This window comes from Humulus lupulus, chromosome 3 (assembly GCF_963169125.1).
Source record: "Humulus lupulus chromosome 3, drHumLupu1.1, whole genome shotgun sequence".
Lineage (NCBI taxonomy): Eukaryota > Viridiplantae > Streptophyta > Magnoliopsida > Rosales > Cannabaceae > Humulus > Humulus lupulus.
This window is the reverse complement of record NC_084795.1, coordinates 10515256-10536875: the sequence shown is the minus strand read 5'-3', so window position 1 is coordinate 10536875 and position 21620 is coordinate 10515256. Positions and strand designations below refer to the sequence as shown.

Genomic DNA, 21620 nt, shown 5'->3' with positions numbered 1-21620 from the left:
ATCGATTCCGGTACGATCTACGTTGATGACAGCTTGCAGAGCACTGAAGGCGGAGAAGACGATTGTGGCTTCATCGGACATTGTAGATCCTAGATCTGCAGCCATGAATGAAGCTCGAGGAACACCAACGCTGAGGAAGATGATCTTAGCTCCAATGACCGATGTTAGCTCCGACATTGTCTTCGTTGTTCGTAATTCGAACCAGATCTGGCACGGATCTGGTCGAGTTCATCGTTCGGAGTTTCCAAGCAAAAATGTCGAACTCATTCGAAGATTATTAGAGGGAAGGAAAGTGGAGCTTGCCGGGGTAATAGAGTTTGACGGCGATGGACGAAACAGAGTGATTATGGACGGTCGGAGAGAAGCTTGGTCACGCCGAATCGCGGTAGCAAGTCGGAGGAGCAGCGACGACTCATCTTTGATATGGTATCTCATGAGTTTGCTGTAGAAGAAGAAATATATACATATATCTACGTATATGTGTATATGTTACAGAGAAATCAAGAAGACAGTCGATGGAATCTACAAAGGAATTAGCATCATTACTTCAATTTCAGGAGTTGAGTTGCTTCAAGGTTCCAGCGGCGGCTAGTCATGTGGAGAAGAAGACCCACGTGTTACCTAGAAGTCTTATTGAGTTTGGGCTTGGGCTTGCTGAAATGGACCAAAACAAAAATAAATGGGGTGTAATTAGATTTTACCTTTCTACGGTTGTGCATGTTTTTAGTTTTATTTTTCAGTTTTACCACCTTGAGGACAAGGTGATTTTGAAGGGTGGGAAAGTGTTAGACTATGAAAATACTATAGTGGCTTATTAGTAATTTGTAAGTGGTGTAAAAGCCTATAAATATGTAATTGTGTAGCTATTATGAATATGGAAATGAGATAGTAGAACTTCGCTTCAATTTGAAGTTTGGCACTGACTCGAAGAGTGCATCCCGACACATTTGATATTGTATCATTAATAACCTTATTTTGAATACACAACGTCACTCACAAAATAATTGGGGCCAAGACTCTAAGAATTGATAATTAAAGGGTAAAAATCCTTTTTCTTCTACAATTTAAATTTGTTTTGGGTTCTTTTTGAGCTTCCCTCACGACGTCGTTTCCAGTGTTGTTGTCAGTTTAACGTTGTTGTCTGCTCTTAATAATATTGGCTACTCTCTTTAGCGATGTGGGATTGTCTACGTTGACCGCTGTGGCTGTGCTTGAATTTTTATGTGAAAGACAACTACTCAGCGATTTCCTTCTGCCACACAGCTATAGCCTCTGCGATTAAAGCTAAGCAAGTGGCAAATATCAAAGAAAGGACTGGGCTTGTTAGCTAGTCTGCCATTGAAGAGCTCAATTGCATTGATGGTTAAGATTCCAGTGCTACCAGCTGTGGGGATGCTGATGGCGGAGTGTGCCCAAGTTGGGCTAATGATGGTCAGTAAAGCCGCCATGTCTGATGGAATGAGCAATATTATCTTCATCTTCTACTCCAATGCTCTCGCCTCTCTCATACTCCTCCCTTCTTCTTTGCTCTTTCACAGGTAATTACACAAACCCCATCTTCTAATATACCAACAAGATTCGATACTCGCTTTGCTTTATTATTTTTGTCTTCATCTTTTTGGCAGATCAGAGCGTCCTTCACTTACTTTTTCAATCATTGGTGGGTTCTTTTTGCTTGGCCTACTTGGGTACGTTGTAAATTGCAGTAAGCACAGTTGCATATCTTAGGCAAAAAAAAAAAAAAACACTGTTACATAAAAAATTGAAAATTTAAGCTTTGGATTTGATTTTGTTTTCAAGTTAGGTGCTTTTGTTTATTTGGTGGTGGTTTTTTTTTTAAAAAAAAAACTTGTTTTTGCAGTTTCCTTGCTCAGTTCTTTGGTTATGCTGGGATTAATTTGAGCTCTCCCACTCTTGGCACAGCATTGCTCAATCTTATTCCAGGTTTTACCTACATACTTGCGATTACTCTAAGGTTATGCTCCTCTCTCAATTATATGATTGGCTTTTACTGATATATGTCTTTATCTTTTTAGATAACTTATGATACTATAACAATGCCAGTGATCTTAATTTGAGAAAAAGAAGGATGGTGAAATGAAAAACCATAATAAATTGTTTATTGTTGTGTACTTGGGGTAGGACTGTAATTGTTCCTCTCTACTCAGCATTTGGAGATTAAATTCAGATGAAATGTTTTTGTTTTTATCCATCTTTGTTATGTTTGTCCATGTAAATCAAGTTTGCCGAATTTTTTTGATGGAAAAGTAAACTGTGCTTGTTTGTCTTCCAAATTTGGATGCCTTTGTCTTTGTTCTGTTAATCTGGATAAGTTTAAGCGTAGTTTCACCAGATAAACTATTCATTCGACATTTCACTCAAATTCGTAGCGAGTCAAATGTACCTGTATAGTCTCCGTGGAATATTCAGGTAAGTTTTTGTGGTAGGTTATGTTAATCATTTTCTAGTGAACTTGGTTTTTCTCAAGTGATTCATGGAAAACAAGCATTGTGGTTTTGGTTTCCTCGTCCTTTTTCAAAACACTCATCTCTTTTACATTCTGCCATGTTTCTTCCAATTCTTTGACTAGTTAAAAAGTGCAACGTTATAGGTGTAAAATCTGTACAGGAGCTGAACTTGAGTCAGTGAGAACTTAGTTGGTGTAAAGTTTTGCACATGAGAATCTCAGGTTGAAGTGCTCTGCTTGGCTTCTCTGTGTCTCCATGAAGAAGTGTCCCAAGTAGCCAAATATGGCCATGCTGTTGTTAAAGTATTTCAGCAAGCTCAGGTGGAGGAATGAAGAGCTTCAAGGTCTATTAGGACTCTTACTCTAATACTGAAGCAGTCAGTGGGATGACTTGTATAGATTAAATTTCTTACTATCAAAATTCCCAAAATTCCATTGTTTCAGCGTTTGTAGGCTAAATATGTGGCATTATATCTTTTTCATTTTTGTACCTATATACATTGAGATATGTAACATAATTAAACAAGTACTTAAACATGATGTAATATTTTTTTGCGGAGAAACTTTGAGAATGCTTGGTACTATTCTATTAGCTAAAAACTTGCTAAGCATATTTGAGATCTTGTAGACCATTGATACTGTACCATACTATTAGTTTACCTGATTTTCTTCTCTTTCAAATATAGAAGTAAAAATTGTTCCCTGATTCTTAATACACAACTGGTGTTTCAGGATGGAAGCATTAAATTGGAGAAGCTCCTCTAGTCAAGCTAAATCCATAGGAACGATAATTTTGATTTTAGGGGCATTCATTGTCACTCTATACAAGGGGCCTTCACTTTTAATGACACCCTCATCATCGTCTAATGTATCTTATACAGAACTTCTTTTTCAACAGCCTAACTGGGTCCTTGGAGGATTGCTTCTTACAGCTGATTGTGTGGCAGCTTCTGCTTGGCTTATTGTACAGGTGAAATCTGTTAAATGAAGACCCTTGTGACATGGAAAATGGTAAGAAAAATAACATTAACATTTTTTTTCTTTTTCTTTCAGGCATCAATCCTCAAACAATACCCAGCAGAATTGATTATGGTTTTCTTCTACTGCTTCTTTGTAGCTGTTCTGTCTGCAGTATTTGGTTTGATTTTGGAAAGAGATTTAAGTGCTTGGAGCTTGAAATCTAAATTGAGGTTTTCGGCTGTTCTATACTCGGTAATTAGATAGTATAACTCAAGCATGCTGAACCTACTAGAGTGATCTCTAATAGTGTAGAAAAGTTTCTAAAAACTTAATGTTACAGGGAGTTTTTGGCTCTGCATTCCAAGTTAGTGTATCTACATGGTGCATGCATAAAACAGGGCCCGTTTTTGTATCTATGTTCAAGCCTGTGGGTGTCGTCATTGCATTTGCTGCAGGTGTTATCTTCTTTGGGGATACTTTCTTCTTTGGAAGGTTGGATTTCTAAAATACTTGATCAAGCTTGCTGTTGAGCAGAAAGAGATCTTTTTTTATTTTTTAATGTGAAAGATTAGACAGTCAACTTAACAATTTGATGCAGATTGCTTGGATCAATCATAATTGTTGCTGGGTTTTACTCTGTGATGTGGGGAAAAGCCAAAGAGTCACAGGTTGAAGTGGATGCTAGGATAACAAGCTCAGAATCAAGTGCATCAAAGGCACCTCTCCTACAAAACAGCGTTGAAGGACATAGCAGCTCCAGCTGATAATTCAGTATGAAGATTGTCATCCCCAAGCCAAAAAAGGTGCTCTAGCAGTCTAACTTTTTCCGTATACAAGTAAATAAACATACATCTGACGTGCATAAGCATACACACATCCACAGAGACATAATGTAAACTTCTTGCTCACAGTATTTTGCTTTAAAGTCTAGATGGAATGATGTAAACTTTTAGTTATTTTTTAGGCTAGAACCATTTAATAGGGGTCATTTTTAATGGTGAACAAAAAACTTGGCTTTAAGAGCACATTTTGTTGTATTTTGGGTTGGACCAATCATGGAGTGAGCTAGCATAGTACTAGTAGACAGAAAGGGCCCAGATTTATAGGACTGTTATGGATAATAGATGCATCTGTCCAATCAGTGCCGTCTATTTATGTGGGGTTTTCACAAATGGACATCAGCTCACACCAATAACGGGCCTTTATAGCAATTCTCTGGTATTTAATAAGATAAACTTTGTGCTGTTTGGCTCACCCTTAGAAGTAAAATATTCTTTTGTCTCGTGTTTGTTGTGACATTTAAAGTTAGAAAGACCAAAGTAAATAAAAACATAAGAGAAAGAGGCAGCCAATCACTAAGCTCAGTTTAAGCAAATTCCTAGTTTTCGATAGGATCATAATTGACCTTCAAATGATATGCTAACATCATAACTCTTTGTAGACCAAGGTCTCTCCATAGAGATCATAGCTGGAATTTCTGAGCTTCTGAAAGTTAAGTTCGTTCCTTCAACAATCACTTTGACTTCTAATATATTTTAGCCAAATGGAACTTGTCTGATCAGCATGTATGTCAAAATCGTTAGCGAATATTTGTTTATGTATTCAACTCTTACGTCTGCAACTCATTTGGCACAGTTGAAACTGCTGAATTGCTTCTGCTTTAAATTATTTAAAATTGCTTTCTTCATTTAGAAAATATGTTAATCCTAAATCATGTTGACACAGAATGTCGGTGCAATTGAGTATTGTTGCAAATGTTGAGCATGAATAGGCATATCCTGTAGAATCATATTCAACTGCCAAGCAAATTAAACACTTTTCTTATTAACTATTAAAATAATCGAGATGATAATAAAGGACCCCTTCTTTCACATTATTTGGCGCCTCTGTCTACGAGGAGACGGTTATAGAGCTTGGCTGTTTTATATCCCATTGAACTACTTAAGCTGACATTCTTCTTCTTTATCCATTAATGAGTCAGAGGGAGGCATAAAATATGGTTTTTGACATTTTGTTCAACATATGATTAATCTATAGTTTCCATTGATATCTACTTGGCTTAGACCTGGGGGAAGAAGTCTATGAAAAGTCGTTTCCAATGAAATAATAGTTTGTTTCTGCATAATGTAGGGTCAGGAACATGGGAAGCATGGTCAAACATATAAGCATGAGGTGATAAAGGAATTTGCAGGGTCAAAACCGCCCTTAAATGTTATGTTTATGGACTGCAGCTCCTCCAAAACTATGCAAATGGTCAAATCTTATCCTTATCATAAAAAAAAAAAAAAACAAAAAGTATAATAGCCATATGATGAAATCAAAAAATTATTATATTTTCTTTCCTTCTTTTGATGGGCATTAAATTTATCATACTCTGTAATCTGCATTATCTCATTGTTATTGTTAAGGCAAATCTCGAGTCTTTAATCAGTTGGAACAAATTTACTCTTAGTAAGCTGATAGTCAACCCTTCAAGTATCATTTGTTTCTGTTTGAGAAGAGCAAATGTGGAAAGGGTCGAATTGTTTGAAATATTTATATATTTATACATACATATATATATATATATATAATTATACACAGAAGAGGAGCTAGTAGTCCTCCACTACGACTACTTACAAAATGTGTTGACATCTTCCAACGTTAAGATATGATCTCTCTTTGTTAACAATGTTGTGTTCTTGTCTCAATTCTTCTGCTTAGTGATTTGTCTGACTCTTTGATCTGATTAATAACCATACTGGCCTAGTTTGGTCGGATTAATATTTCCTAGACATGTTCTCATTTGTAAGTACATTATATCACGTTGTTTAGAACTTATTACGACGTCGTTCTAGATCGATCTTATTATATTATTAAGTTGGTTTAGAACCAATGTAAAAAATGACTTGTGTAATGTCTACAATAAAATTTTCTATATCGATTTTTGACTCTTGAGAATTTTTTTTGCGTCATCCAATATAGTTTACTTAAGAAATAATCATTTTATATTATAATTCAATTGAATTTTATATGTTTTTTATTATTTTTTTCTGCTAAAGACCTTTCAAATATATTTTGGGCATTGGAAAGGTGCATTGTGACCCACATATGTTATTTCAAATCAATAAAAAGGTAGTGATGGGTTCAACAAATATTTTTATACACAAATGACTAAGTACTCATTAATAAGAAAAATTTAACAAATATTTATTTACTTTTTGGAGAAAAAAAAAAGAAACAAATAGTGGCTTTAAAAAAAAATCAAGGAAAGTTACAAACAAAAGCAGCCGAGTGAAATAAACAGGAAAATCAAATAGTCAGAATCCATAAACATATAATATATCATATAAAAATCAAAAGTAACATTATTAAGTACTCAATCTTTGGATTATTAATTAGTGCTTGCAGAGTAAATGAAAAATATCTCTTGTCAATCGTGTTAATAGTAAAATTGTCAAATTAAACTAATAGTGATCTTACCAAAAGTTATACTAATAATAGTATTAGACTATGGTGTTGCACATGGAATATGTGTAAGAATATTGAACTATTAATAAGAACATGTGTAACTCCACTAATCACCAATTGGTTTTTAGATGGAGCCTCATGATTCTTGTCATAGTATCAAGAGCCAATTCCCTAGCGGGCATTCGATCCACACCGATCCAAAAGAGTGAGCCAAGCCGCACGAGATCCGCATAGTGCGAAAAGACACTTGAGATCCAAAAAAATAAGCGAGCTGACAAAATGGGCCACTTGTGATCAGGTGATTCAAGATTGGTGAGCGAAAAATCGCCACCATCTTGAGGGGTATATTAGACTATGGTGTTCCACATGGAATATGTGTAAGAATATTAAACTATTAATAAGAACATGTGTAACTCCACTAATCACCAATTGGTTTTTAGATGGAGCCTCGTGATTCTTGTCAAATAGCAACAATAATCTTGGAGATTAATTAGTATAATTTGATGAAAAACTATAGCCAGCTGTTTTGATATTAACAAGTATATGATTACATCAGCCTCTACAGTTTCAAGATCCACAACCTCTTACGTAAGCCATCGACTGATTTAATTAGTAGAATATAAACTATAGTATAAAATGAACATAAATAATTATTATCTCTTAGTTAACAAGGATTAAATCAAGTTAATGCGTGGTTTAAGGTGAGAACTACAGAAGAGAATTTGATCTTAATCTGGCCCACCAAACTTAAAACAAGGTGTCCAGCCAAACCAGAAAATGGACCCATGTTTTGAAGACTTGAGTTAACAGAACCACACATTTAGAATTCAATAATTCTATTTTTTGATTCAACCCTAAAATTGGTGGACCAGAATGCTTCAACAATCATTTTGGGTTAGAAAAATTGTAAAAAAATTAATAAAAAATAAGTATAGCTAAGTTGCGGAGGAAAAAAATCTCAAGGTAAAGACAAGTTAATGCATGACTAATTAAAGTTAATTATTTTAAAATAAAACTATATTAATTAAACCTAATTAATCTTAGTTTAACAAAAACACATTAAAAAATAACAAAGAGACGAATCAGGAAAGCACGCGCACTAACAGCAAATTTTCAAAATCTTTATATTTTGAAAAGAATTAAAAAAAAAAGAGAAAAAAAATATGATTATTATGATGAAAACGTCATAGGGTTTGTGCACAGTAATATATTTCTTTTCTTTTATAGAAATAGAGTTGAATCAAGTAGCCACATCCATTCAAAATAGCTTCCCCATGTATCGAAGGGTTGCCTTTTGGTGCATCGACCACTTACTAAAAGCAACGTTTCGTAGCTTCACGTACCTTTAACATTTTATCTTCTTCTTCTTCTCTCTTATAATTATATAAAAGGGACAGTGACACATAAACCTAGACATGAAAAGAACGATAGAGATTTAGAGAGAGAGAGATAATAATCTAAATGATCAGAAGCTGTACTTATATCTTGATATACTGATCTCTCTCTCTCTCTCTCTTTAATTTCTCAACGTAGCTAAAGTTTAATTGGTGTTCGGTGTACCAAATACTATTATCGTTATCGATAATATTAAGCTCTTTTATAGAGCTACTTTTTCCTAATATTATTTGAACAATAATCAATATATATACAAAAACTTATAAGAATTGGAAAAGATGATGATGATGTTGGGGAAGCCTAAGTTGTGGGAATGTATCCCATTTGCAGCGATGGTAACGATGGAGGCTTGCACCATTATCTTGACCATTTGGGCTAAGACAGTCATCACTAATAGGATGAGTCCATTCGTTTTTGTTGTTTACACACATGCTCTTTCTTCTATCTTTCTCCTCCCCTTTTCCTTCTTTTACCATCGCAACGACAGGTGAGATCTTTCTCTCTCTAGATCTCCCTCTCTCTCTCTCTCTCTAGATCTATCTATCGATATATATATATATATTTGTGGTTTCATATATATTATTCTTGGTTTATTAATTTGTATGCAGAACTGATGAAGAGCCAGTATTCACCTTAAGTCTTTTTCTGCGGCTCTTCCTTCTGGGATTAACTGGGTTAGTGGTATTTATTTTATCTTTGTATGTATATATATATACGTAAGTCTCTAGATTTCATGCATGCACAAACCTTAAATGTATATATTTCTGCCACTTTTTTTTACCTTAATTATTTGACATTATTATTTGTCTCTGTGTATATAAATTTTGCTTGATTTCATATATCAGCTGACTTATGTAAAAAAGAGTGAAAATCATTAGAGGTTAATCATGAGTTTAAAAACGAAAGAATGTGAAGACGAAAAGCTATATATATATATATATATATAAGCTGTACAAAATTGACATTGCATAGACTAAGAGAAGATCAAATATAATTTGACTTAGTTGGAAGAAGTAATTAATAATTTTGCTCCCACTATTTTCTTTGCAGTCCAAGAAAGAGTGGCTTAATTCGGTAGAGAGATTCAATAACATTAGCTAGTGGATTCCATTTAAGATCTTAATTATTGGTCTGAATATTCTGGTATATATATCAAGGATGAACCTAATTTGGACCCACCATATATATATATATATGCATATACTACAGAACCAGCCACACCACATATACTCGATTTTAAATTATTGTACTCTGGCTTGGGCAGCTTGGGCAACTTGGGCAACTCGATCTCCAGCCTTGAATTTTCTTTTTGGTAGTTCGATATATTTACAAAAAATAGCCACTTGTTATATTAAAGGTTGTTTTATCCTTCAAAAACGTAATTTATCTGAGTAATAATAAGTCACTATCGATTTATTATTTTCTTTATAAACGAGGACAAAACGTAAAAATAAATATTACACATTTGTAGCACTAGATCTAGGTGTAAAAGTTATATGGATACTTTCCCTTTTATAATATAATTTCAGCATAACTCTAAGTGGGGTTAGATCATTAACCACTTACGTATATATATATAACCTCTCAGTCAGTAATTAATAAATTTATGTTTTCATAATATAATCACAAAGGTGTAAATCAATAGTTCAAATATGTTTTTTTTTTCAATAGTTTTTGACAAGAATTATGAGACTTCATCTAAAAAGTAATTGGTAATTAGTGGAGTTATCCATGTTCGTTCGGTGATTGATAGAATTACCTATGTTCGTTCTTATTAATGACTCAATATTTTTACACTTATTCTATGTGAGACACCAAACCCCAATATTAATGCCTTAATCTTGAATCACCTGATTACAAGTGGGCCGACATTTTTTCAAGACACTTATTTTTTTGGAACTCAAATGTCTTTTTGTACTATTTGGATTTCATGCGGCTTATCTACAGGGAACCTGAGTCATGCTATCATAATAAGAATCATGAGGCTCAATCTAAAAATTAATCGGTGATTAGTGGAGTTACTTATCGGACACCATACTCTAATAATTTTTTTTGTCGTATACTAGTTCATGATATTTCGTTGTTTGTTCATTTGGTTACTTGTTTTTTTAATTTAACATACGACACATGCAGCTCCACATATTACATAATAAGTCCGACGACAATACTTAATTTTATGTGTGTATATATATATATATATATAAATATTCCGTATTTAAATTATTGCTTGTATTGTTGGACTACATCTATACATATGCGTTAATGTAATATATATGTAATTAATATATGGTTTTGTTGTGTTTTGTAGGATCACCATACCTCAGAACCTGGCATTTTTGGGACTCTCTTACAGTTCTCCAATTGTTGTTTGTGCCATGGGCCTCACGTTCCCATCTTTGTCCTTCTTACTTTCCATAGTGCTCAGGTTTTTCAATCAACTTTATTATTTTCTAAAAAAATCTGACAAAAAAGAGAAAAATAAACACGCACGCACGTACTCACACAAAATAATAATATTTTCAATAAAAAAAAATCATCATATAAATATTATTAATGATTAAGTGAATCGTGAGATAGAAATATTGTAATAAGAGTATAATGATATGTTTATTAAAAATATGCACAAAAATATCTCAAAATATACCAAAACTTTGCATACTTTGTTCACTATTTTTTTAAAATAGTAAGGCACTTGTGGAACGTTTTAGTTCATATATTTTGGGTCACACATCTAAAATAAGAGTGTTGCTGTTATACCTCGTGAGTATAGTTGGTTAACGATATTTCATTATAATTATTATTAAATTAAAATGAGTGAGACCCAATATTAAATTTTACGAGCACCACCTATACTTTTTAACAATTCTCATCGAATAAATATAATTGATTAAAATAAACTTTGGTATACTAAAGTTTAGTTATATATATATATGATTTTACAGAACTTCAAAAGTGAATTGGAGAAGTTCGAGCTTCCAAGCTAAATTATGTGGAACAATAGTATCATTCCTTGGAGCAACAATGGTGGAATTGTACAAGGGTCCACTTATTCGAAACACATCATCTTCTCTCCATGTACCTATGCTGGCCGCAGCCAAGAAATTTTTGATATTTTCCTCAACCCCTGAGTATTGGGTTCTTGGTGGCATTTTACTAGCAGCCGCTAACTTGTGTGTTTCAGTTTGGAATACTCTTCAGGTACGTACGTACGTACGTAATTATTTAATTTGATTTTTTTTAATACATATATTACTTACACTCCAAATGAAGATTAACATTATATGCATGTTATTGTTAATTAATGGTTTCAGGCTGGAACTGTGAAACAATACCCACAAGTGATGAAAGTGGCATCTTTTTACAGCACCATTGGAACACTCCAATCTGCTTTACTATCAGCTTTGTTATTCGAAAGAGACTTAAATGCTTGGAAGCTAAATCTTAACAGCACCGAACTCCTCCTTATTGTTTTAACAGTAAGTAGTCCTCAGCTATAGCTAGCTAGCTCAAAACTACTATGTGATTAAAATATGTGTAGGTACATATATTTTTCAAGAAGAGAAACTCCTATAATAATATTTTGATCAATATATTAGTTGTTTGAAGTTGACCCACCACATTAAATTATCATATAAATAAAAGAATAATGCATTGGCTTAATTATATATATTTATAAACGTGATGCAGGCAACTTTTATGGGTCTTATCCGAAGTTGTGTGCATCTATGGTGCATGCGCATGAAAGGTCCATTATATGTGCCCATGTTTAAGCCATTTGGTATTGTTTTTGCCACCATTTTTGGTACCAGCCTCCCTGCAAGTACTCTTCGTTACGGAAGGTATATAATATATATATATATATTTATAGGACTATATAATATGATTATTATTATTATGATAATATGAAAAAGACTATCATTTGCATACGTAATTATAACATATGTTTAATTATTATTTTTTGTTATTATTGTTGTTTAGTGTGATTGGAACAGCTATAGTTGGAATGGGGTACTTTACACTGATGTGGAGTCAACTAAATCATGAAGACGAAGTGCGTAGTGTGAAACAATATGATGTTGAGTCCCCTCCAGAAGAGGACGAGGATATGAAAACTCCTCTTTTGAAACCACAACAAAACTTCGTCGACTAAGGTTATTACAACGACCCCACAGAACCAAGGGCTAGCTAGCTTCATTTTTATTGGGAATTAGCTAGCTAGAAGCAAATTAATAAAGAATCATCGAAGGAAGCTCATTTTTGTATATAAGTAGCTTTTTTCTTGTTCTTTTTTCTTTTCCCTTGATGATCGATTATTGGTCGATGATCTGATCTCTCGTTTGCTTGGTACGTAGTGTGTGTATGATTGAATTATGAAGATAAAGCCGGTTTTTGAGGCTTTTTCTTTGTGAAATTTCATTTTTTTTTTTTGAGAAACAGTCCCTTATAATAAATCAATGGACTGTATAAGGCCTCTATCCTTGTAATTAAGAATGCAAAGAGTGTTTTTAGTGCTCTCAAATCATGGTATATATATGCAAGTACTCATGTATTGATGCGATGCTTTAGGGGTGTTTGATATGCAGGAATCTGGACACGAGAATGAGAATTTGAATACTTTCTCATGTTTAGTACTGAGTTTGAGTTTTTCTAAACTGAGAATCTGTAGTCTAAAGATTTTAACTTTTCCTGATTCTAGTTTCAAGTGAAACTCATCTGACAAGTGGTTTTTAGATACCCAGAAATGTGAAACACTTCAAAATTATTATTATTTAAAAAAAAATCTTAAACCATTAATTTTTTAGTTAATAACTTATTTAATTCTGAAGCTTATAATATAAAAACAAATATACATATATTAACTACAAAATGATAAATAATATTTATTTATTTAAAGAAATTGATTTGTAAAGCCTTTATATTATTATTTTAGTTTAAAATAACAAATGAAATATTATTAAAAATAAAATAAGGGTATTTTTGTAATTTTAAAAATTATACTTGATTCTAGTATTCAATAGATGTATTTTTTTTTTAGTTTTGTTAAAAAATATTTCATGAGTAAAATTGTTTATAAATTATTTTGATGAAATATATTATTATATTAATTTTATGAAAATATGAAAACTTAACATATTCCTATATACAACTAAATACAGAAAGTGATATTTCCAGGAATCATAGATAAGATTACAGCTCACAACCAAACATAATGATGTAAGTTTCTAGACTATCAAATTACCTTCTTTAACTTTCCTGTGAACTTCTCATACCAAATGACCCTAATTTTAGTTTGGTAGTCGACTTATATATGAAATATATAAATATATATAGTTCTTTCCTATATAAATTTGAAAAAGCTAAAGGAAATAGATAGAAACCCAAGTCAATTACGAGTGTACCAAAATATTATAATCTTTTTAAGGAAGATTTCTTGACCCATAAGCAAGTATCAAATGCTTACGTTAGCAAATATGTACTTATGCAGTGTACGTGTACCTGTAGTTGTGTATAGTGTTAATAACGCTGTCAAGATACTATTGGGATGACTTAAAGATCGTCAATTTCGTTGGTTTTTTTTTTTTGGAGTTTAATTAATTAACCAAAATTCTCATATAATACTCACTATCCGACAAATAAACTATAATTTAAAATGTGGGAAATTAATGGTAGTAAAATTTGTATAATTATGTTGGGTTGTAATAATAGTAGTGTTTACTAGTAAATTCAACCTTCGCAGCTTCCAATTATTTTGACTCACCAACTAAGTCCTTTGGTATAGCAATTACTGTTTATGATGGTGATGGAAATAATAACATTGAACTTTATTACTTTCTTCGCTTATCTAACAAAGATATTTCATACAGAAGGAAATTTTTTGATCATAGACGACAATTCCTAAATTAGATGTATATAAGTCAGTTTCTAGGAAGATTCCATTTTTGTTTCCTTCTTAATTAAATTTATTAATTTGAGATGAAAAGTGAAGCTTGTGGAAATTGGTACGTAGGGTACGTATAAGTAAAAGTAAAGTTTGAAGATATCATCTCATTATCTAGCAATTGGTCAATATCTTAGTCTCGGTTGTATTAACTAACTTATTAGGCCTCTTCTTATTGTTTCTTTTTCTACAGTATTTGTTAGGAAATTCACCTTCTTTACACAAACTTTATCTACAAACACAAATCAACAAAACAATAGACGCAACATGCACAAATTTAATAAAAAAACAACAAGAAAAACAATAAAATCAACATAAAGAATTATAGAGGTTCAACCCAAGTAAACTTGAGTCTACATCATCTTTAAATTCTCATTGTGATGTTCTTCTCTGCACCATAAAACAACAATGGAGATTACAACTTGTCACAACTTGAGAACTTCTACACTTGATGGATTACAATGCCTTGAACCCAAGCAAAACCCCAAGTATACTTAACCATGTACAAAGAAATCTCTCACCCGAGACCCAAGTGTTTCTCTCTCAAGCTCTCTCTCTAAAATAGCTCCTATTTTTTGCAAATGAAATATGTTTTTATTCCTATTACAATAACTGAGATAATAAGACCTATTTATAGAGGGTTTTACAATTTTCATCAAACTTTAAAATACCAGAAATAAATGCAGACTCATCTAGTGAAATGATAGACAAGACTAGAAGAAAAAATTTAACTTTGCTGATGTGATCTGATGTTTAATGCAGACCAAATATTCTAACAAATTTCCACCTTGGTCTTTATTAAACATGGATTGCAGAGATAAACACAACTTCCCAAGGATCCCAGTTCAGCGATCAACTATCATCCATGATCAATTCCTTGCAAGCTTAGGTAGTAGTTAAACTTGCTCGATGGCAATATCTTAGTTCCAGCATCAGCGGGGTTCTCTTTTGTGGGAACTTTTTCGAAATTAATCACACCTTTAGTGACCTTGTCACGAATAAAGTGATACTTGATCTCCACATACTTAGTCCGGTCATGAAATACTGGATTCTAACACAAATGTATGGCACTTTGACTATCCGAAAATATTGTAGCTTTTCCTTTGAACACTTGTAGCTCTTTTAGAAGACCTTGAATCCAAATACCTTCTTTGATTGCTTCAGTAACAGCCATGTACTCAGCTTCAGTAGTTGAAAGTGCAACTACAGATTGTAGTTGAGACTTCCAACTCACACAATTCCCGTTTACTAGAAAGTAATAGGCTGTAGTAGACTTTCTAGTGTCTCGGTCTCTAGCATAATCCGAGTCTACAAACCCACTGACTTTCACCTGATTATGATGCTACTTGTACACCAACCCATGTCTAGTAGTATTAATCAAATAACGAATCAACCACTTCATAGCGTCCCAATGAATTCTTCCGGGATTTGCCATGTATCTACTTAGAGCACTAATAGAGTGGGCTAAATCAGGCCTAGTACAAATCATTAGATACATTATAGCTCCAACAACATTAGAGTAAGTGTTGGGGTTTTATGCCCTAATTAAAACCTAAATTATTTGTAATCTCATTTTATTATCAATAAAAGAATAGAAATCATTTTTTGTCTTGGTTAATCACTTTGCTCACATGTTTTATTTTCATGATTATTTGTAATTAATATAAACTTCTATTAAATCCCGAGCATATAGCTAATCTTATTTATAGTGACGCAATCACAGTGGAATATAAATATGATTATATGTTAAAAATAAGTTAGTCCTAAGATTAGTCAGTGCATAGGATTTACACTGACTTGCCAATCTACGATATGATCTACTTACACATTACAGTGTTATGTTCTTTCCAGAAAATTAGCAAAGTAGATAAGATCGGATGTATTTGTTACATCGGACATGACCGATATTGACAGTTGATAAGATAAGTAAACATACCGTTATTATCTATTCTAGTCATATCATATAGTTGACCATAGGTCAATTCAATCTCAATTCTGAGTGGTTAGTATTCTAACTGATTATATTATTTGAGTTCTTTGACTTGTTCGTTACCAGCTTACCCTACGGACTAGCCCATACTTACATCTTGGGAACTCGGTAGTATAATTGAGTGGGAGTGTTAATCATAGATATGAACATCTATAGCTTCTGATGAAGAAGTGAAACGATGGTTTCCTTTTAGTTTGGTTCAAGGTGTTAAATGATAGAGATCTCATTTCAGTAATTAAATTAGTTTACTGAAATATCATTTACAAGGAACTAAGTGTTTTAAGGATAAAATACAATGAGGGGTAAAACAGTATTTTAGTCCTATCGCATTGTAGACCGTCTATAGAGGATTTTGTGATAATTATGGTTGTAACAATGGATAATTAATAGCGTATCTATATTTTTTATAGAGCGTTCTATGAATTCAAGAGTGCAATTCTGAGTCTATAGTGGAGTCACGAGGAATTAATAAGTTAGTAAATTTATTTGTTAGATTTATGATAACTTATTGGAGCTTGATTTCATAGGCCCATGATCCCCATTGTACCTTGGATAAAATCATCAAGATAGTCTCAATTAATTGATTTAATCATCATTTAGAATTATCAAAGTTGACCAGGTCAATTTTGGATAGTTTCACAAAGTTGTGTAATTTTGAGAAGAAAAAAGAAATTATGGTAGATTTATTAATTAAGATAAATTTGTATCTAAATTAATAAATAAGTTTAAATCAATGTTCAAATTATAAATAATTATTTTGATAAATGATTTAAATAATTATTTAATTAATTAAATCAATAGAAAATAATACAGGCCTTGATTTTAAGTCAAATGGGCTTATAATCAAATGAGAAATTTCACGAGCCTAAGGCCCATGATAATTTCGACCTAGGGCTTTAAAATGACTATTATTTTATTAATTTTTTAATTAAATTAAATGGCCTAATTGAGTCTATAAAAGGAGTGCTTAGAGAGAAGTCACCAGTTAAGATTTCTGAGACGACAGACAAGTTTAATAACTGGTTTTCTGATAGTTTTAGATTCTCTCTAAACACAAGTCATTTTCTAAGCCTCTTTGATTATTTTCTCTTCTTCTTCTCTGTATCTATCTCATGTGTTGAGAATTACCCACACTAGTTGATAACTCTAGAAATTAGAGTTATTTTACCACATTTTTAAGCTAAAAATGATTTAGTTATTAAGTTTTTAATTAAATTATTAATTTTTAATTACTTTTTGAATTTATTAGCTTCGTTTTAATTTTTATAGATTTTTATGTATTTTATAATTATTTAAATGGGTATTGTTGAACTTAAATGTTAAATTAAGTTATAATTAATATTTTCAAAGAATTTATATGAATTATTTATAATTGAAAATATTTTATCATGACTTAATTTATATTTATTTTGTAGGAAATGGTTTTATTTTTGGTTCTTGAAGAGCCAAGAAAGAGTGAAGAAAAGGAAGAAAAGGAAAAAAAAAAGAAATAAAGAGAAAAAAAGTGTTATTTTTGAAGGAATGAAGCCCACCTGGCCCAACCCGTCCTCTGGCCCGCCTGCCCAGCCTACTCCACCCGAAGCCCACTGATCCAGTAGGCCCACGTTCAGCTTTCCCCAGCTGCCGCCACCTGTCCACTTTCCTTCAGCAAGTCCCTCCCTTCAGTCTCCAGCTCCCTGCCGAGGTCCTCTTCATTTTTATCCATTTGGGCCTGCCAGCATCTTCGGCCCACCAACCCAAGCAACTACCCAGCCCACAAAGCCCAATCTCCCAGCCCAGTCCGAGACCCATTCCTGCCCAGTTGGGCCACCTGAAAAGAAAAAAAAAACTATTCTTTTTTTTATATATAGTCAAAACCACAAAAGACCAAAAATAATATTTTTCTTCCCAATGTTTTTTTTTTCTTTTCACTCAAATATCAATTCACTCTTCCCTATTTTTTTTTTACCTAAATAAACATTCCTAATTCATTTTTTTTACCCTAGTTTTTCTCTAATCTTCCATCCAACCAAACATTTCATCTTTCCAATACCCTTACACTTACTCTATTTATCCTACCACTTCCCAACACAATTAAATTAATCAATTTATTTATTTTAATTTGATTAATTTAATCTCCATATTTTGTCTATAAATAGAGTCTGGTAAGACCATTTGGGGAGCTCTTCTTCATCTTTTTAACCTCTTCCACACTTCATATTTTTCTCTCTTCTTTTCACTATTTTCTCTCTACCATTTTCATCTTTTGAAGAGCATGTCAAGTATGTTATTTTGTAATTTTTATTTCAATCTAGTTATGAGCTTCTAATATTTTTCAAGATTATTAAGATGATGATGAAGCAAAATGTAACTAGATAGTATTTTTTGTTGTATGTTGATTTTCCATTTGTGCAACATTATTTATGGATTTTTCTATCAAAGATATGCATTTTTCATCTATTATTGATTGTTAAAGCATATTACACTTAATTCTTCATTATGCAAAAATATGATATTCTTTGATTAAATGTTTTTCATTAAATTGTTCACATCTAATTCTTAGAGCATAAGTATCATATTTTGCCTAAACACAATCTCTTTGATTTTTTGTAGTTTCATTAGGTTGTAACACAACTAATGCTTATAAATTATATCTTATATAAGTGAAGAAAAATCCTACCTTTTTTAAAGTAACTTGTGCTTGAATAGAAAATGTATTTTGAAAAAAAATATAGTGTGATTTATTTCAACTATACCTAAACTTGGGAATCAATATACTTATAAATATTATTGAACTTGCATTTTGTGGATTCTAATATCTTAATAATCTTATTTTACATATCTCATTTGAAAACCATTTTTCTATTTAATCTTAAATCTTTTTATTACTTGTCTTTTATTTTTCTAAAACAAAATCTCATCAAATATTTGGAACTAGGTTAGAATCTTCTTGCTTTGTTTGAAATAGTTTCTTTTGATGTTAGTCAACTCCTATGGGTTCGACCTCGTACTTACATGAACATTACATTCCGAAACGATTCGTGCACTTGCGAGTATAAATATTAAAACACCCTCATCTTTTGGGTTCAACAAGTTTTTGGCACCGTTGCCGGGGAGTTGCAAGAAAGAAACGATCTTTCTACAAGGTAAGTAACCTTCTTCTACTAGTTATTTTATTTTTATTTGCACTATCATCTTAAAAAAAAGTAAAGTAAAATATATATATATATATCTATAAAAAAAATCGAAAAAAAAAGAAAGTTATACATATATTTATTTATATCGTTATATATTATATTATATATATTTCTTGGTAGTTGATGACATTTAGTGCCTCTTACATACTTATTAGTTGAGTGCATTTGTGCCTCCTAACCCTTTTTCTTTTTCTTTTAATTTTTATGTTTATTTTAGTTGAGTGCATTTTTTGCCTCCTACATACTTGAACAATCTATCTCCTCTAGTGATGGCATTAGTGCCTCCTAGCTTTTATTTTTATTATCATTATTATTATTAGTGTTGGTTGATGGCATTAGTGCCTCCTTGCTTTTATTTTTTGTTGATCATTTAGTTGATGACATTAGTGCCGCCTAATTTTTATATAACTATTTACTATTGCTATTGTCAATTTTTTTTTAATTATCGCATTTAGTTAGTTGTAATTTTATTGTTTAAGAAAATACTTGAAAAAAAAAAACCTAAGAAACAAAGCTTGTTCTTTCAACATAAGCAATTTTTGCTTAAAGGAAATTTGGCAAAGTTCCCATCCACGCTTATTAATTAACCTCGGGGAGTTGTTATTAAGTTGTGAGTAAGTGGAATCAAATAGGCCTGAGAACAAATTAAACCAAAAAATAAAGAAATAAAAAATAAAAAATCATAACAAAAAAAAAAAATATAAATATTATAATCTCTTCTTGTTATAAGTATGCTCTGTGGTTGCGGTTCTAACTGATATTCCACATCAGAAATTTGTTTTCTTGTGATTGTTTGTGTTACTTGGTGAAATTTGTGACATTGCATGCATCATTGGCAACGTAATTCAAAAAATCGTTTGGTGAAAAAATTAGTGTCTTTACGTGAAATTGAAAGTGTTTTTGAAAGTTTAAGCATAATGGAACAAGAACCTAATGTTGTGCAAGAAAAAACTCTTCTTGAATACTTTTCACCTATTTCATCTAATGCTCCGTCATGCATTGTTTTGCCCACTACTAATGCCACTCATTTTGAACTTAAACCATCAATCATTCAATTGTTACCATCATTTTATGGTTTAGAAAGAGAGGATCCATACATGCATGTAAAAGACTTTTTGGAAATTTGCTCAACCTTTCGTTTTCAAAATTTTTCAGATGAGTCGGTTAAACTTAGGTTGTTTCCTTTTTCTTTAAAAGATAGAGCCAAAGCTTGGTTAAACTCACTTCTAACTGGAACCATAACTACTTGAGATAAACTTCTTAATAAATTGCTTGCTAAATTTTTCCCCATGTCCAAAACTGATAATTTAAGAAGAGAAATCTCCGAATTTTATCAAAAAGATAACGAAGAATTTTATGAATGTTGGGAAAGATTTAAAGATTTATTATTAAAATGTCCCCACCATGGTTTTGAAAAATGGAGACTTGTAAAATATTTTTATGATGGTTTAACCCCTTCAAACCGACAAATGATTCAATCTATGTATACTGGAAATTTTTTTAAATTGCAAGGGCAAGAGGCTTGGGACGCTCTTGAAGAATTGTCTGTTAATTCACAACAATGGAATTATTCTGAGCCCAGGTCTAGAGCCAACCCTTCACCGAAAAGAGAAGGAAAATATGAAATAAAAGAAGAAAGTGATTTAAGAACATCATTTGAAAAATTAGCAAGAAAAGTAGAAGCCTTAGTATTAAGTCAATCTATGAATTCTCATGTGCAACCTAAAACAAATGTTTGTTCTTTATGTGCTAGTTCATGTCATAATGCTCAATCATGTCCTTCTTTTATTGAAACATTTTCTCAAGAGGCTAATGCTTTACATTCATATGGAAAATCTTCTCTTGATAGCCCATTTTCCAACACATACAACCCAAATTGGAGAAACCATCCTAATTTTTCATGGAGACAAAACCAACCACAAATGAATCAAGGAAACCAATTCCACATCATGCCCAACCAAGTCAACCTTACCCTCCACAAAGAAAACCTTCCTTAGAAGACACCTTACAACAATTCATGCAATCCACCCAACAAATCTTACAAAATCAGTCTCAATCCATTGCCAAACTCGAGACACAATTGTGTCAACTTGCTAATGTTGTAACCGAGAGAGAAAAAGGAAGATTTCCTAGCCAACCCATCCCAAATCCTAAAGGCCAATATGAAATAGGAGCTCCTAGTCATAAAGAAGAAGCTAAGTCTATTTCAACTCTTAGGTCCGGAAAACAAATTGTCAAACCCGA

General features: G+C 32.2%; 2 protein-coding genes and 1 non-coding gene across 3 annotated transcripts; 2 read left to right on the top strand and 1 right to left on the bottom strand.

Annotated features, from left to right (window-relative positions):
- Nucleotides 1-1146: 1146 nt before the first annotated feature.
- LOC133822063 (WAT1-related protein At3g28050-like) lies at nucleotides 1147-5868 on the top strand. Its single transcript, XM_062254269.1, has 8 exons — nucleotides 1147-1538; nucleotides 1626-1688; nucleotides 1862-1975; nucleotides 3200-3437; nucleotides 3521-3679; nucleotides 3768-3919; nucleotides 4026-4230; nucleotides 5558-5868. The coding sequence occupies exons 1-7, from the start codon at nucleotides 1360-1362 to the stop codon at nucleotides 4189-4191; spliced, it is 1071 nt and encodes a 356-aa protein (XP_062110253.1). The 5' UTR covers nucleotides 1147-1359; the 3' UTR covers nucleotides 4192-4230; nucleotides 5558-5868.
- Nucleotides 5869-8318: 2450 nt separating this feature from the next.
- LOC133822062 (WAT1-related protein At1g70260) lies at nucleotides 8319-12806 on the top strand. The gene is made up of 7 exons (XM_062254268.1): nucleotides 8319-8759; nucleotides 8881-8946; nucleotides 10581-10697; nucleotides 11215-11470; nucleotides 11584-11748; nucleotides 11960-12111; nucleotides 12251-12806. Exons 1-7 carry the CDS (start codon nucleotides 8551-8553, stop codon nucleotides 12420-12422), a joined length of 1137 nt encoding a protein of 378 aa, XP_062110252.1. The 5' UTR covers nucleotides 8319-8550; the 3' UTR covers nucleotides 12423-12806.
- Nucleotides 12807-20680: 7874 nt separating this feature from the next.
- Nucleotides 20681-20787, bottom strand: LOC133828037 (small nucleolar RNA R71). Its single transcript, XR_009890683.1, has one exon. It is a non-coding gene; the product is annotated as a small nucleolar RNA R71 (small nucleolar RNA).
- Nucleotides 20788-21620: the final 833 nt, after the last annotated feature.